This window comes from Syngnathoides biaculeatus, chromosome 9 (assembly GCF_019802595.1).
Source record: "Syngnathoides biaculeatus isolate LvHL_M chromosome 9, ASM1980259v1, whole genome shotgun sequence".
Lineage (NCBI taxonomy): Eukaryota > Metazoa > Chordata > Actinopteri > Syngnathiformes > Syngnathidae > Syngnathoides > Syngnathoides biaculeatus.
The window spans coordinates 11,773,596-11,788,030 of NC_084648.1; the positions used below are offsets into that span (position 1 = coordinate 11,773,596).

The 14,435-nt window shown below is 40.7% G+C and overlaps 1 protein-coding gene across 2 annotated transcripts in view; it reads right to left on the bottom strand.

Annotated features, from left to right (window-relative positions):
* The window catches only part of gab1 (GRB2-associated binding protein 1), a 66,621-nt gene extending 52,556 nt beyond the window's left edge, over window positions 1–14,065 (bottom strand). Inside the window, exons 1-3 of one of the 2 annotated variants that reach the window (XM_061830229.1) lie at window positions 13,963–14,059; window positions 13,584–13,860; window positions 13,294–13,447 (exon numbers count right to left, since the gene is read on the bottom strand). In XM_061830229.1, the coding sequence (XP_061686213.1) occupies window positions 13,294–13,365 (72 nt within the window). In that variant the 5' untranslated portion in view covers window positions 13,366–13,447; window positions 13,584–13,860; window positions 13,963–14,059. Of the gene's footprint in view, window positions 1–13,293; window positions 13,448–13,583 lie in introns of both variants that reach the window. The other variant, XM_061830228.1, reaches the window with a different exon arrangement.
* Between the last annotated feature and the right edge of the window lie 370 nt (window positions 14,066–14,435).

The window sequence follows — 14,435 nt, forward strand, 5'->3', positions numbered from 1 at the left end:
CTAGCAAGAGCGTCACGTTACATGTTTACAAGGCTTGAAGTTAAATCAATCAGTCCATATTCTACTGGGATTCAAGGTTTTTTTCTTTACAATTCAGTATTAAAATAAAGACACGTGACTCATATCAGTTCATCATAAACATTTAGGACTGACAAAGGAAAGAGTCGTTTATCTAATCCCAATCCTATCCAATCTGGTCTCAACAGGAAAGAACCTGAACATCTTCATTTGCTCTGTTTTCGGCAGTATCTTCAATGTCTCTAATCTGTAAATCATGGCTGGCTTCACAACTACTTTGTCGTTCATCCTAGCAGACCCTCTTTTATGACATAACACTCCTGAGACTTTCCTCCACGGGTTCCAATTTGCTAAATCAGGGGTGTCAAACTCAAATTCACAGTGAGCCAAAATTTTAAATTGAACAAAGCCGCGGGCCAAGATTGAACAAATGAACCTTTTAATATGGAACAAAACAAGTGTGTAATACTTGTAATACCGACGGGCCAGCTCTAATATTAATTTGAAATAGCCTCGTGGGCCAAATATAATTACACCGTGGTCCAAATTTCCTAATTGTTCAGCCTCGACTTTTTTGGGATGTTTTTTCAGGGGTGGTGGGGTTCTAAAGATATACACACACACACACACACACACACACACACACACACACACACACACACACACACATGCACACACACATGAAATTGGCTAATGTCAAGTCCATATCCAAATCCTTCAATGTCAAGAGCATTACATTTTTAAGTCTCTTTGCTTTGCCATGATGCAAAACGTAACAATATCATCACTTGATAGACAAAAAAATAAATGCTAATTCCAACTACATAGTGTAAAAAGCACATGACCAAACTAGCTTTAACGCCGCCAAATAATATGTCAAAGAGGCAATTAGCAAACGTGACCTTTCCTGTGACCTTTCCTGTTCCTCACAGCAACTTGTGAAATTACACAAGTCGGTAGGGATATTTCACATGGAATATCCAGGGTGACCACCCTTCAATCTAACTCAGACGCAGCTTTGGCTCGACAAACATGCACACATGTTGGCTGACAAACAGCGGGTGTGTGTGGTGGTGTGGGGGGGGGGGGTGTTGGTTGCGCAAGCCTTACAGCAGTGGGCTATATTAAGGCCTCCAGACACGGCGGCGAGGGTCAGATCTCACAGTGCCACATAGCTACAGAGCCAGCTGTATTTATGCGCAAGTGTTTGTGTAATGACTGCTGAGCGCTTTTAAATGAAAGCGGTTACTATACGGGGCAGCACGGGGTTTCAGTGGTTAGGACGTCTGCCTCAGACTTTTGTTCTGGGTGCAAATCTGGCCTCCTGCCTTTCTGTGGGGCGTTTCCATGTTCCCCCTGCGCTTGTATTGGTTTACTTCAGGTACTCGGGCTTCGTCCCACATTTCAAAACATACTCATAAGATTCATTAAAGACTGTAAATTGTAAATAGGTATTAATAACAGTGGCTGTTTTGCCTATATGTGCCATGTGATTGGCTGCCAACCAGACCAGGCTGTACCCTGCTTCTAGTTCAAAGGCAGCTGGCATATTAACCTACAAACCTATTGAGGATAATGGTAAACAAAAAAAATAGTTTATTGAGGGATGGGCAATTACTATACATAAACATGTGTTGACACGGTCAAAAATAGAATACCCTTTTGTTGGGCAACTGTTACTGATTGAACAGGTGATATCACAGACGTACAGTACACAATTTTTAACATCTTAACATATTCTTACAATGTGAAAAAAAATTAAAAAAAAAAAGATAGACAATGAAACACCTCAGCCGTGTTTCACTAGTCAGGAACTCGCTTATTGCAAGGATTTTTTCCCCCTTTAATGGAAGCTATGCAAAGCAATTTGCTGAAAACCTTTTCACTTTTGTGGTCTTTCTGAAGCACCCCAAGCCACCACAAGATGGTGCCAAAGCTCTGTCTCCATAAGAAAGTAGTACATATCGAGGAAGCTTACTGGTGTGATACAGCTCAACTGAAACAAACTTTTTTTTTTATGTCAGGGAGGAGCTAAGTTGAGAGAAGAGTTTTTGCTGCATCTACATGTAAATTTTGTAGAAATCAAATCATTGTTAAGCCATTTCTTTTTCAAGATAATAGAGGAGTTTGAAAATGTATTAATCTGATGTCTGAATGCGTGAAATGTGATCCTAATTTTTTGCATCGATACGGTTTAAACCCAATATACTGTAGGGAATTATAAATACTTTTACTGTGGGATCAGGTACCCTGGATTTTTCCACAATCATCAAACCATACCCTAAAGTTACATTGCTATTCTTTTCATTTAAAATGAATTAAAATATTGTGTACCTGTAATTAGCGAAATTTCATGTTTCTTTGGCAATGGCACCTACTACTAAGATTACACAAAGGTGGTTTGGAGCCACAGGGAAATGAATGTTAGAATAACATAATAAAAATAGTCATTAGTTTTCAAGAAAAAAAGAAAAAGACTACTGACAAAGTTGTAATAGGAACACTGTCAGATTAAAAAGTGGCTATTTAAAACTTGCTTGAGGTCCATGTTCTACCCATTCTTGTTTAATTGTTACAGATTTTTTTTTAATCCAGCCAGAAGGTTTAGGATCAGTATAGTAATTTGATTCATTAAATTCATAACATCAGTTATGTCCTTGTTCAGAAATGCCTAGCCTTGGCGGAGGTCTCTTTTGTGCCATTCAAGGTTTCTGTTGTTGCAGAACGATTTTTTTTTAATGTGGTCAGACCAAAGTTTGAGATTAGTCGACTAATCAATTAATTAATGCTGTATCCATTGGTGATGTGCCTCGTGGAAGACGACTTCCTCAAAGCATTCACAGGATCTGCATTCTACCAACTGCCATCTTAATTTTGTGATAGATTGATTCTTATAGACCATCTGGTAAGAATTTTGGTCCATAACCAAGCAGCAGGTGAATCGATTTGACGGTTAAAAGCTTCATCACAATGTTGACATCGAAACAGAAGGTCAGAAGATTCAGCTAGAGATTCTTCCAACAAATAAAAATGGATTGATTGCTCATTAATCTTTCTTAGTAGTAAACTGCTCATCCCTCGTGTATATTTATACTGGCTGACTTCTGCTTATGTTTGAGATATGCTGTGATATTTGTCATATGAAATAAAGCAATTCAAATGCTTAATATTCCTCAATCAAGGGAAATTCATTTAAACATGCCCATCCCAATTGGACAGGCAGCAAAGCAGCATAAAGAGTTTAAGACCCCCTCCTCCTCCCTCCTTGACCCGCCATCTGGTAGCCATCAGCGTCTCACACAGGAAGGGGAGGCCAAGCTTCGCCGGGGCGCCAGGGAGCGGCTCCTCTATCACTCGCGCAGCAGAAACAACAATCACAAGTTTGCATTGCATTGCAGGGCAAGTCGATCCTTACACCGCCTTTGGCCGTGTCGCTGTTCTATGTAAGGGTCCTAGTACCAAAGTCATAAAAAAGGCGTGTGAGGACAGACGGTGTGTTAGCTGAACATCTGACACTCACTCTTCGCGTCCTGTTGCAGACATTTTGGCCATGCAAGAAGCATTCTGTCACTTCAACCTGCTAAATATCTACCGTTTCAAGTAGTATCACAGAATACAAGGGTATTCAAGTGTATTCTGTGATACCAGGACAGGGGTATGAAGTTTAAACCCCAGAAGTGACTTCTCCTCCCATTTTACAGTAATTGATCCTGCCCTACAAGTATTTTATGCAGCAATATGTCTCTGTATGAAAATGCTCCCGCAATATCCCGCGTTTGCTGGGCTCTGTATAAAAAAAAAAGCCTGTTTCGGCTGTGATGCACCAATTTTGCAGTATCTGTATCTCAAAGAGGATACAGTCTCCACCAAGCAAGATCGGAGAACAGAACAGACTCGCATTCCTCCCGCCACCGCCTGCCAAGAGGCGGTGGGAACTGGGTATGAGAGAAAAAAGAAAAAAAAGCAGTAGAAGAGGACATCGAGCTGCTCTCTGCGGAGGCCAGCTCACGGTGTTGCTTTAGAGGCTGTGTTGTATTTTTCTCATCCCTCTCGCTCTCTCCATCCTCCCCGACAGAGACGACAACAAAGTTATTCATAGTCATTGTGGTGCAGCACTTGCATTGAGCTGAAGGAGTTTCCCCTGCTTTTACAAGCACTCGGGGAATGCACACGATCATATATTTGGCCCGACTTCGCAGTTATTTTTTTCCCACACTGGCCAATACAACGGCATATCTTTTTCTTTTTTTAAAGAAAAAAATTCTGCAGCCTCTTTTTCTGGTGAGTGTTCTGGCTTGGTTGCCAAGCTCCAACACAAAAAATATCACTTAAGATTAGATGTTTTTGCACTACAACGCTCTAACTGTCAACTTCACAGATACTACTTGCACTTTACAATCTCGATAGTGACACAGAGCGATGCCACATGGTCAGATCCCTCCTAAAATGTGATATTTTTCACTGGTTTCCTGTGTCACTGTTCTTTATAAACAAGACAAGATAGGAATGGCGAGGGGTCAAGGTCGACGTGATAAATTCCCAGCTTCGAAGGTAGTATGAGCGGAGTAACTAGTTCCTTAATGCCAGGTCTGGATGTGAAGTAGAACACATTCCACTCAGTTGTACCGTACTACACTGTTCTGACAATTGACACAAACGGTCTTATATGTTACACAAGAAGACCTCTGCCTTCAGATATTGTATCAGAATTGTCTTTTGACCTACCCAAGAGTATTATTTCTATGATACAATAACAAGGGTGTGAAACTTAACAACTGAAAGTGACTTCTCCCGCCCTGATACGGCAATGATCACTGTCCGACAAGTACTATATACATCAGCCCTAGAGAATGTCTACCAATTTTCTGTCTACAGGGGTCGGTCGTATCACAACCACAACAGAATCATGTCAGGGCACTCTGTGGTGCCAGGAATATGGGTGTGAAGTTGACGACCCACTTCTCCCGCCACGTTGTGGCAGTTTTCATCTTCAGACAAGCATTTCAAATATCACATCGGGTACTGTAACCAATGATGACCAAGTAATTTTCTGCTTTCTGGCATGGTATGAGAACTGGAAAAGTTGTGTTTGGCTATTACATCCTTTTATCCCACATTCATTGGGTTCTGCATAGACAGCACAAGCATACAAATGCCTGATCCTCTCTTACAGGTAGTGTTCAACTTGTCATACTGCTGACAACATGTGTCCACGTAACTGATACATGAGTGTACCTCACCGCGGGTGTTACTCCCAAAAGTGGGAGGCTAACAATTGTAGCAGCACCCCTCTGAATATTTCATGTCTATTTGTTTGTAATGGACATTCAATTATTAATGGCCGGCACAATCCATTTCACAGACGTCAAATGGAGGCGTTGCGGTGGCGACGCGGCCTGTCCGCCAGCTCATAGCAAGCCTAAGAGAGAGGGTAATGCCATGTAGCTGCATCCTGTTTGGCCAGCTTCTTTGTCTCATGGATCATATGGAGAGGGGGAAATCTGAGAAATGGCGGTACAACAGAAAGTGGTTGCTTGTTCTTTGTTCGACTTGCTAATCAGATTTCATGAATTCGCCGCTTAATCTAGAGCCTTTTGTTTATTTTGCGCCACACTTACCACGTCGCCATTTCACATTGGACGACTGTTTCAGAACACGACAAGTTGGGCATAAATCTCTGTGAAGTGGAGGGTTCAATAATTCTCTCCTTTCAACCCTAATCCGTAGCATCAATAGGCCAACTGGACAAACTAAACTCACAATCAGATCGAAGTGGAAACATGATGACCTATGACGACCTGTTTAGCTTTGCCCAGACACAAGGCAAACCAGAAAAAAATTATAACTATGGAAAAGGGATGAATGACTTTATATTGTGCGGCACTTAGTAATACTATACATTTCATGTTTTTTGAGCCAAAATGCAATTTATGTTGATTTTTTCAAGATTACAAAAATTATCTGGGTTGTCCCGCATGTACTGGTAAAAGTGATAGACAACTAATGACACAAGCGTCTGGATTTCCTGACAGAACTGTTCATCAAAACACATACTTTCGCTCCAGAGCACACCTTAGCCATCTATTTTCTTGAACAGAAAAGGCATGGGTTTTATTAAAAAAGAAAAAAAAATGAACACAACCTTACATTAGGAAAGTTTTAAGCAACAGAGTCAATGAAAAAAAATGATTTAATGTAAAATTTCAGTGTGGTTTTGTGTAAAAAAAAATTTATTTCCAAATTTTAGCGGTCTCTATGTTTGTCATCACAAGCCGCATGGAGACTGACTAAATGTGTACAATAAGAGTCATTTGTGGTGTGTTATGATGACACGCGGTAAAACAGAACCATGATGTGCTTTTCAGACCGTGGTGGTTTTATTTAAAAAAAAAAAAAAAAAAAAAAAAAGGGTATTCCAGAGAAATGAAACTTAATCCTAAAGAACTGTAGGCCATGATTGTAAAAGGCAGTATTTCCCTAACATTTGTCATTAACTCTATTCATTCATCCATTCTCTTGAATGTCACTGAGAGTAAACAGGTGTACAAAGTTGACCCAGCAATTTTCCACTTTCAGGGGAGGGTGAGCGCTCTGACAAGAATCACATTTTTTTTTTTTTTTTTTTTTTTTTTTACATTCCACAGATTCCTGGTAAATTGGCACATACAGTGCCTTATGAAAGTATTCAGCCTCCTTGAACTATTCAACCATTCACCACGTTTCAGGCTTCAAACAAAGATATCAAATTTTAATTTTTTGTCAAAAATCAACAACAAGTGGGACACAATCGTAAAATGGAACAAAATTTATTCGATATTTTATACTTTAACAAAAAAAAAAAATTAAAAGTGGGGCATGCAAGATTATTCGGCCCCTTTATTTTCAGTGCAGCAAACTCATTCCAGAAGTTCAGTGATAATCTCTGAATGATCCAATGTTGACTGATGATGATCAATAGAATCCACCAGTGTGTAATCAAGTCTCTCTATAAATGTACCTGCTCTGTGATAGTCTCAGGGTTCTGTTTAAAGTTCAGAGAGCATTTTAAAGACTAAGGAACACACCAGGCAGGTCCAAGTTACTGTCGTGGAGAAGTTTAAAGACGGATTTGGATACAAAAAAATTTCCCAAGCTTTAAACATCTCAAGGAGCACTGTGTAAGCAATGAAATGGAAGGAGTATCAGACCACTGCAAAACTACCAAGACCCAGCCGTCCCTCTAAACCTTCACCTCGAACAAGGAGAAGACTGATCAGAGATACAGCCAAGAGGCCCATGATCACTCTGGATGAACTGAGAGATCTACAGCTGAGTTCAGAGAGTCTGTCCACAGGACAACAATCAGTCATACACTGCACAAATCTGGCCTTTCTGGAAGAGTGGCAAGAAGAAAGCCATTTCTCAAAGATATCCATAAAAAGTCTCATTTAAAGTTTGCCACAAGCCCCCTGGGGGAGACAAACATGTGGAAGAAGGTGCTCTGGTCAGATGAAGCTAAAATCGAGCCTTTTAGCCACAATGCAAAACGATATGTTTGCCGTAAAAGCAACACAGCTCATCACCCTGACCACACCATCCCTACTGTCAAACACGGTGGTGGTAGGCTCATGGTTAGGGCCAGCTTTTCTTCAGCACGGACAGGGAAGATGGTTAAAATTGATGGGAAGATGTATGGAGCCAAATACAGGACTATTCTGAAAGAAAACCTGTTGGAGTCTACAAAAGACCTGAGAAGGGATGGAGATTTCCAACAGGACAATGATCTAAAACATAAAGCCAAATGTACATTGGAATGGACCACAAATAAATGTATCCAGGTGTTAGAATGGCCAAGTCAAAGTCCAGACCTGAATCCAATAGAGAATCTGTGGGCAGAGCTGAAGACTGCTGTTCACAAACATTCTCCATCCAACCTCACTGAGCTCGAGCTTGCTTACAAGGAAGAATGGCCAAGAATTTCAGTCTCTTGATGTGCAAAACTGATAGACATACCCCAAGCGACTTGCAGCTGTAATTGCAGCAAAAGGTGGCGCGACAAAGTTCTTGACAACAACTTTTAATTTTACATCTTTATGTTTGAAGCCTGAAATGTGGCAAAAGGTTGAAAAGTTCAACGGGACTGAATACTTAATACTCTAAAATGTGCAACAGAGGAGCCAGGATTTATTTGCCTGACCCTTTCATACATAACTGGCCTGTACTTTCTTTAATCACTGGCGCTCTCGCTTGCCCCACCACGATGGGTATTTGCGTGACGACAACAAATAAAGGCAGTCCTTTTGGAATCAACATCTGAGAAGCAAAACAAAATGCAAAATGTGTAGTTAAATTTCTGATGCCTTAATTTAGGTCTTACATGATCTCACGTCATAAAAGCAGGGCTCCATTTGGAATAAATGTTATTTAAAAAATTGATTTTTTTTTTTTTTTTTTTTTTTAAATGTAGACTTAATTCTTTGACGCTTGTTCATTCCGGGTATGGCAAAATAGCTTTCAACTTCAAATAACTGTTGCAAAAGAGTCTGAGGAAAAAGCAAAAATGTAGTGTTAATCATTTGCTGATCACCCTACAGAGCATTTTCTAAATTGGAAACAATCTACAGTGGATTCGGCTGTCCATTTCAGGCAACCAGACAAAAATTGAGATTGCACATTCACACAGCTGCTCGGACTCACTACAGTATTATCAGTAGATGCGTCGCTACGTCAGAAGAAGGATGTCCAAAAATCAAAGGGGGAAAAAAAAAAATCTTAATCTCTCTCTTAGTTAATCTTAATCCTTTGATGATGCTCATTTAACTGTGGTCTCGCCAGATGTCATTTCTAAAGATTGCCCTTTTAGAAAAAAAAGTCACAAATAAATCTGAGGAAAAGGCAAAAGGCCAGAAGCAATCTTTTGATGCTCACATAACTTTGCATATTAGGACTTCATTTTTGGGTGAATAAATGAAAAACATGCTATAAAGAGGTCTTGTTGCTTCAAAATGAAACTAAATACATTCTTTTGTTTTCTTTATAAGGTTTATTACAATATCCTTGTATGTAGTACCCAGCTGTGATTAGACACACTTTGACTTTGGCCGCAAACTGTCCAAGCTCAAAGGTGAAACTATTTTAAGAATCAAGAGACTTTTTTTTTTTTATTGTCATTCCAGCCTTGGAAACGGTAGTGTAGTAACGACCATACATGGCATTGTACCGGGCAATGTAAGAAACATTTTAAAAGAGAAATTTTGCTCTAAAGTGTTGTGTATCTCACACAGAGGGGGTGAATTCTCCTAATCTGGATTATATTCAGATTAATCGGACCCCTGCATGCATAAATACACCAGACCGTGTTAACAGTGACATGAATATTGACTCTGTCGGGTACACACCTCAGATCCACTACTTTTCAGAAAAATCAAACAATACCATGTCGGTTGAGTTACCAAAAAAGTATCTTCCCAATTTCTATGTTTAAAGGTTTAAAAGCCATGAGTGATGTGATTTAAAAAAAAAAAGAAAAAAAACATGAAGCCCTGACCACACAGTGCAAATTCAAGCAGTTTTATAACCGGGTTTGACTTTTTAAAACTGCAGGATACCTTGAAAACAGTAATTGACCCTTGTGCCTCTTGGGGACTGGCCAATAGTATCAATCTGTAAAATATGAAAAAATATGAGGTTTCTCCACAACAGCGAGGATATGTAACGTTTACATTGTTAACTAATGCCCAATCTATATGAGATTGAGGTTAATTTTGGCTCCTTGTCCTTGTATGAACATACACAGCAAATCTGGTTCAAATCAGATTCGACATATCCGTAAATGTCTGAAAAGATTTGGCATTTGCATTGCTGTGTAAAATGTGATCGAAATCACATCTGGATTAATCTTTGTTTCTCACTAGTACATCATATTGCTGTAAAATGTGTTATCTGGACCAAACTTGGCCTGTCAGCAGCAAATCCTGTTCAAATTAGACTGAATTGCATGGAAACGGGAATATTAAATAGCAAAGTCACACCCCAAAATGAAAAATGTATAAATGCAAAAACACTGTGAACTTGCACTGCGACCCGTGTCTGGTACACCTCCCTTCCCCACGACTTCTTAACATACTGCCAATCAGTTGGACTTTGCTTGTTCATGGAACAATCGACAAGCTGTGGTTACAAACGGGCGCCACGGTGGAGCAACTGGTAAAGCGTTGGCCACGCAGTTCCGAGGTCTCCGGTTCAATCCCGGGCCCGCCTGTATGGAGTTTGCATGTTCTCCCCGTGCCTGCGTGGGTTTTCTCCAGCCTTCTTCCTCCCACATTTCAAAAACATGCAACATTAATTGGACACTCTAAATTGCCTCTAGGTGTGATTGTGGGTGCGACTGTTTGTCTCGATGTGCCGTGCAATTGACTGGCAACCACGTCAGGGTGTACCCCGCCTCCTGCCTGTTGACAGCTGGGATAGGCTCCAGCACTCCCCGCGACCCTTATGAGGATAAGCGTCAAAGAAAATAGATGGATGGTTACAAACAGCGAGAGAGGTACCACCTTATTATTTTATTTTATTATTGATGGCTGAGAATCAAAATGAAAAAAAAAATAGAGAGAATTCTCTGTTGTAGTCAGGAAATATCCTCTTGCAACCGTGTAGTGATTCAAGAATTTAAAACATATCCTCCGATCCACTGGGAGTTTTCCAACTCGACAGAAGTACGTCATTTGATTTTGACTTCAGCCAAGGTAATGGTTTAATGATCGATAGCACAGAAAGAGGGATACAATTATATCATACTTGTAACAATGCAATATCCATTTTCAACCAGCGGTTTTGTTCACAAATAAAACTCTCCACAAGCTCCATCAAGGGGGAAGTGTGGAGGGGAGGCGGCTGTGGCTGCGCAACTTCCAAACGGTAATCCATACTCTGATTGAGCCAAGATCATCTCTAATTCCTCAAAAGGCAACGATACCACACACACCAGCAATGAATATCACCAGCAAAATGTAGTTCCTGCTTCAACACCTGAGGACATTGCATGTGTCTTCACTATTAACCTTTGCTTTCGTTTACTTTGAGAAAAAATAAAATCCTCCATAAAAAACAAGTTTACGAAAAAAATAAGTCATTACTAATATACATAACTGTCATTTTGGGGAAATCTTGTCACCTTGCTACTGTGTGCTGACAGGAATTCTATTCATCAGGGATGATGTAGGAACCAACGTGCACCGACATTGTGACAATGTAAGCATACTGAAGATGGCCGTAATAATATACAAGTGTGTTGATTTTTTTCACCAAAAATGACACCAGTAGCATGGCTGCTTGCAAAATATGAAAGTCTATCCGCAAATACGATAAAAGCGCAAGTGAAACAGAAAAATGCTTTTTTTAGGCTAATGGCATCTCACAAACCGCGCTCTTCCTCTCTCTCTTTCTCCGCATATAAGATACATTACTGCTACTTGAAAAGAAACAATCTGTATGGCTCCCACTAATTACAACAAAATTCAGCGTAATGGTGAGTTGTATTTCTACACATTGGTTTTGTCTTTGTGCCAGTCAATCAGTCCATAAGGCTAAAGCTACAGTGAAGAAAACAAGTATTTGAACACCCTGCTATATTGCAAGTTCTCCCACTTAGAAATCATGTAGGGGTCTGAAATTTTCATCATGGGTATATGTCCAGTGTGAGAAAGATCATCTAAAAAGAAAAATCCAGAAATCACATGATTTTTTGGGGGGGCGTCATAATTTCACTAAAAGTGTTTGGAAGAAGACGAATGATGAGTTCCATCCCAAGAACACCATCCCTACTGTGAAGCATGGGGGTGGTAGCATCATGCTTTGGGGGTGTTTTTCTGCACATGGGACAGGACGACTGTACTGTATTAAGGAGAAGATGACTGTGGTCATATATTGTGAGATTCTGTGGAACAGCCTCTTTCCCTCAGTCAGAGCATTGAAGATAGGTCGCGGTTGAGTCTTTCAACGTGACAATGACCCGACGCACACACCCAGGAGAACCAAGGAGTGGCTCTGTAAGAAGCTTATCAAGGTTCTGCCATGGCCTAGCCAGTCTCCAGACCTAAACCCAATAGAAAATCTTTGGAGGGAGCTGAAAATCCGTGTTTGTCACCGACAGCCCAGAAACCTGTCCGATCTAGAGAAGATCTGTGTGGAGGAGTGGGCCAAAATCCCTCCTGCAGTGTGTGCAAACCTGGTGAACAACTACAGGAAACGTATGACCTCTGTAATTGCAAACAATGGCTACTGTACCAAATATTCACATTGGTTTTCTCAGGTGTTCAAATACCTTATTTGCAGCTGTATCACACAAATAAATAGTTGGAAAAAAAAAAAAATCATACATTGTGATTTCTGGATTTTTCTTTTTAGATGATCTCTCTCACAGTGGACATTGTCTACTATGATGAAATTTTCAGACCCCTCCATGATTTCTAAGCGGGAGAACTTGTAATATAGCAGGGTGTTCAAAGACTTATTTTCTTCACTGTATGTTCCAGGAAATAAAAGTGATACCTTCGTCTGTCCTGGCTGTTTAATACAATACGGACATATTGAAGTGGCAGTACCAAAGGTACATTTGTAGGACAGGCATCTCTTTCCTTACAATACTTTTTTAAGTGATAAAGCAGTAGCAACAAAAGGAGTTATCACATTGCTATTAGATGTGCAGTTTGATGCAGTCAAAGCAATCAAGCAGTAGTACAACAACAAAAGTGCTAGAGGTGTCTCAGTCCTCGCTACTTAGTGCAATAAGACGTAAAGCAACCCAGCATAATAACAAAATCTAACATCAGCAGTATGAGAACAGAATGCACAGTGCCAAGTCTTTTGTTCAGCAATCACTGCATTACTCTATAAAGTAATTGGCTTTTTTTAACTCTTCTATGCCAAGTATCTATGTCAAGATGCCCAAGCGAGCCACTTCCTTAAGGACTATAATACACAAATTCTCGTTTAGTTTTCCTTCATTATACTTCTTGCATTCAAACAACAGTGCAATGAACCATTTTTTTTTTCTGAGTGCCAAAAAGGGAGCACTCATGCGCCTAGCAGGTAAACAACAACGTGCTCCCTTCAAGTACCTGCACTTCAAAAAAATTGACAATGCAAACGAAATTCGGACAAATCAAAGAAAGACTTCCGCGGCCCGAGGAAATCAACGCCATGACACGACGTTTAACAACACCGCACAAAAACGTCCCGAGTCACAACATTTTTAAAAATATATTTTGTATTTTTTTTTTTTTTAAGTGTACTTACGTAACGTCGCAACTTTTTTTCCGGCGGAGACTTTCGCAGCCACCCTGAACACACAACGTCCCCCCCGCTCATAGCTGCCGCTCGCTGGCTTCTCCCCGTCTGGGAGTTCGGCAATAGAATGGAACTCTCCGGTTTGGGAGTGTCCTCTTTGTGCCTGCAAAAAAACAAAACAACCATATGAGGAATCATTACTGGATAAAAAGCTTCAAGTGTATGGGGCACATTTTGAGTGAGATAAATATGTATTTTTTTTTTTTTGTTATGTGTCCTCGAAATGTGGCATAGTTTACCAGTGAGTCCTTCGAAAGTCGCCTGGTGGTAGTCGAAATGTCGAACAAACGTTGGACGAGCCTCGCCGGTGACGCTTTATTCTACAAACGCACCACCCCAAAAAAAAAAAATAAGAATAATAATAAAACGAAAATGGAAGGCTATCACGCGCTGCGTTTTGTTGTGGTCGTGCCTTTAGTAGTTGAAGCCCGAAAAAGTGCTGCGATTCCCGGTTGGCGGGACGCGAGGCGAAGGTCCCACCGCGCCGCGCCGGTTCATAGTTTTCGCCGTGTGCTGCTGTAGTGGAGGAGGAGCAGGGGGAGCCGCCGCTACCGCGAGGTCCAACAACAATAACAAGCCACGAATGAAGTACCTCCGCGGGCCGAGCTTTTTCCCTACCAGTTGACTCCAGCCGTGGTTCTTTAATTATGAGTGACAGGGTGACTGGATTTTCGCTGAACTCGCCCTCCTCTGGAATAGGACAGCGTCAAGCTCGCGCCGATACCGAGATGGAGCGGGAGTCACTTTATACTTCAATAAACCTAATTAACGTGTTTATTTTAAATTATGTATTAAAATATCCTGTCGTTTGTCGATATGGGGGGTGTTCGACGTTTGAGATCATACGCGACGTACATGTTTGTTGCAACAAAAGACGACATTCATACACCTGTCCGTCGGCAATGGAAGTCTTGTTGTGAAAGTCATAACCGGAATTTGCAATTTGTTACACCAGCCAACATTGCTGCCATTTGAGTTACTACTATAGTACATATAGTACAGTACAGTAGTAGTGTAGGGTATAGCGTCATCCTCGGACATAAAATATAAAGCAATGCTTTTGACTTGTCCCTGTGGCGTAAATTCTGTAA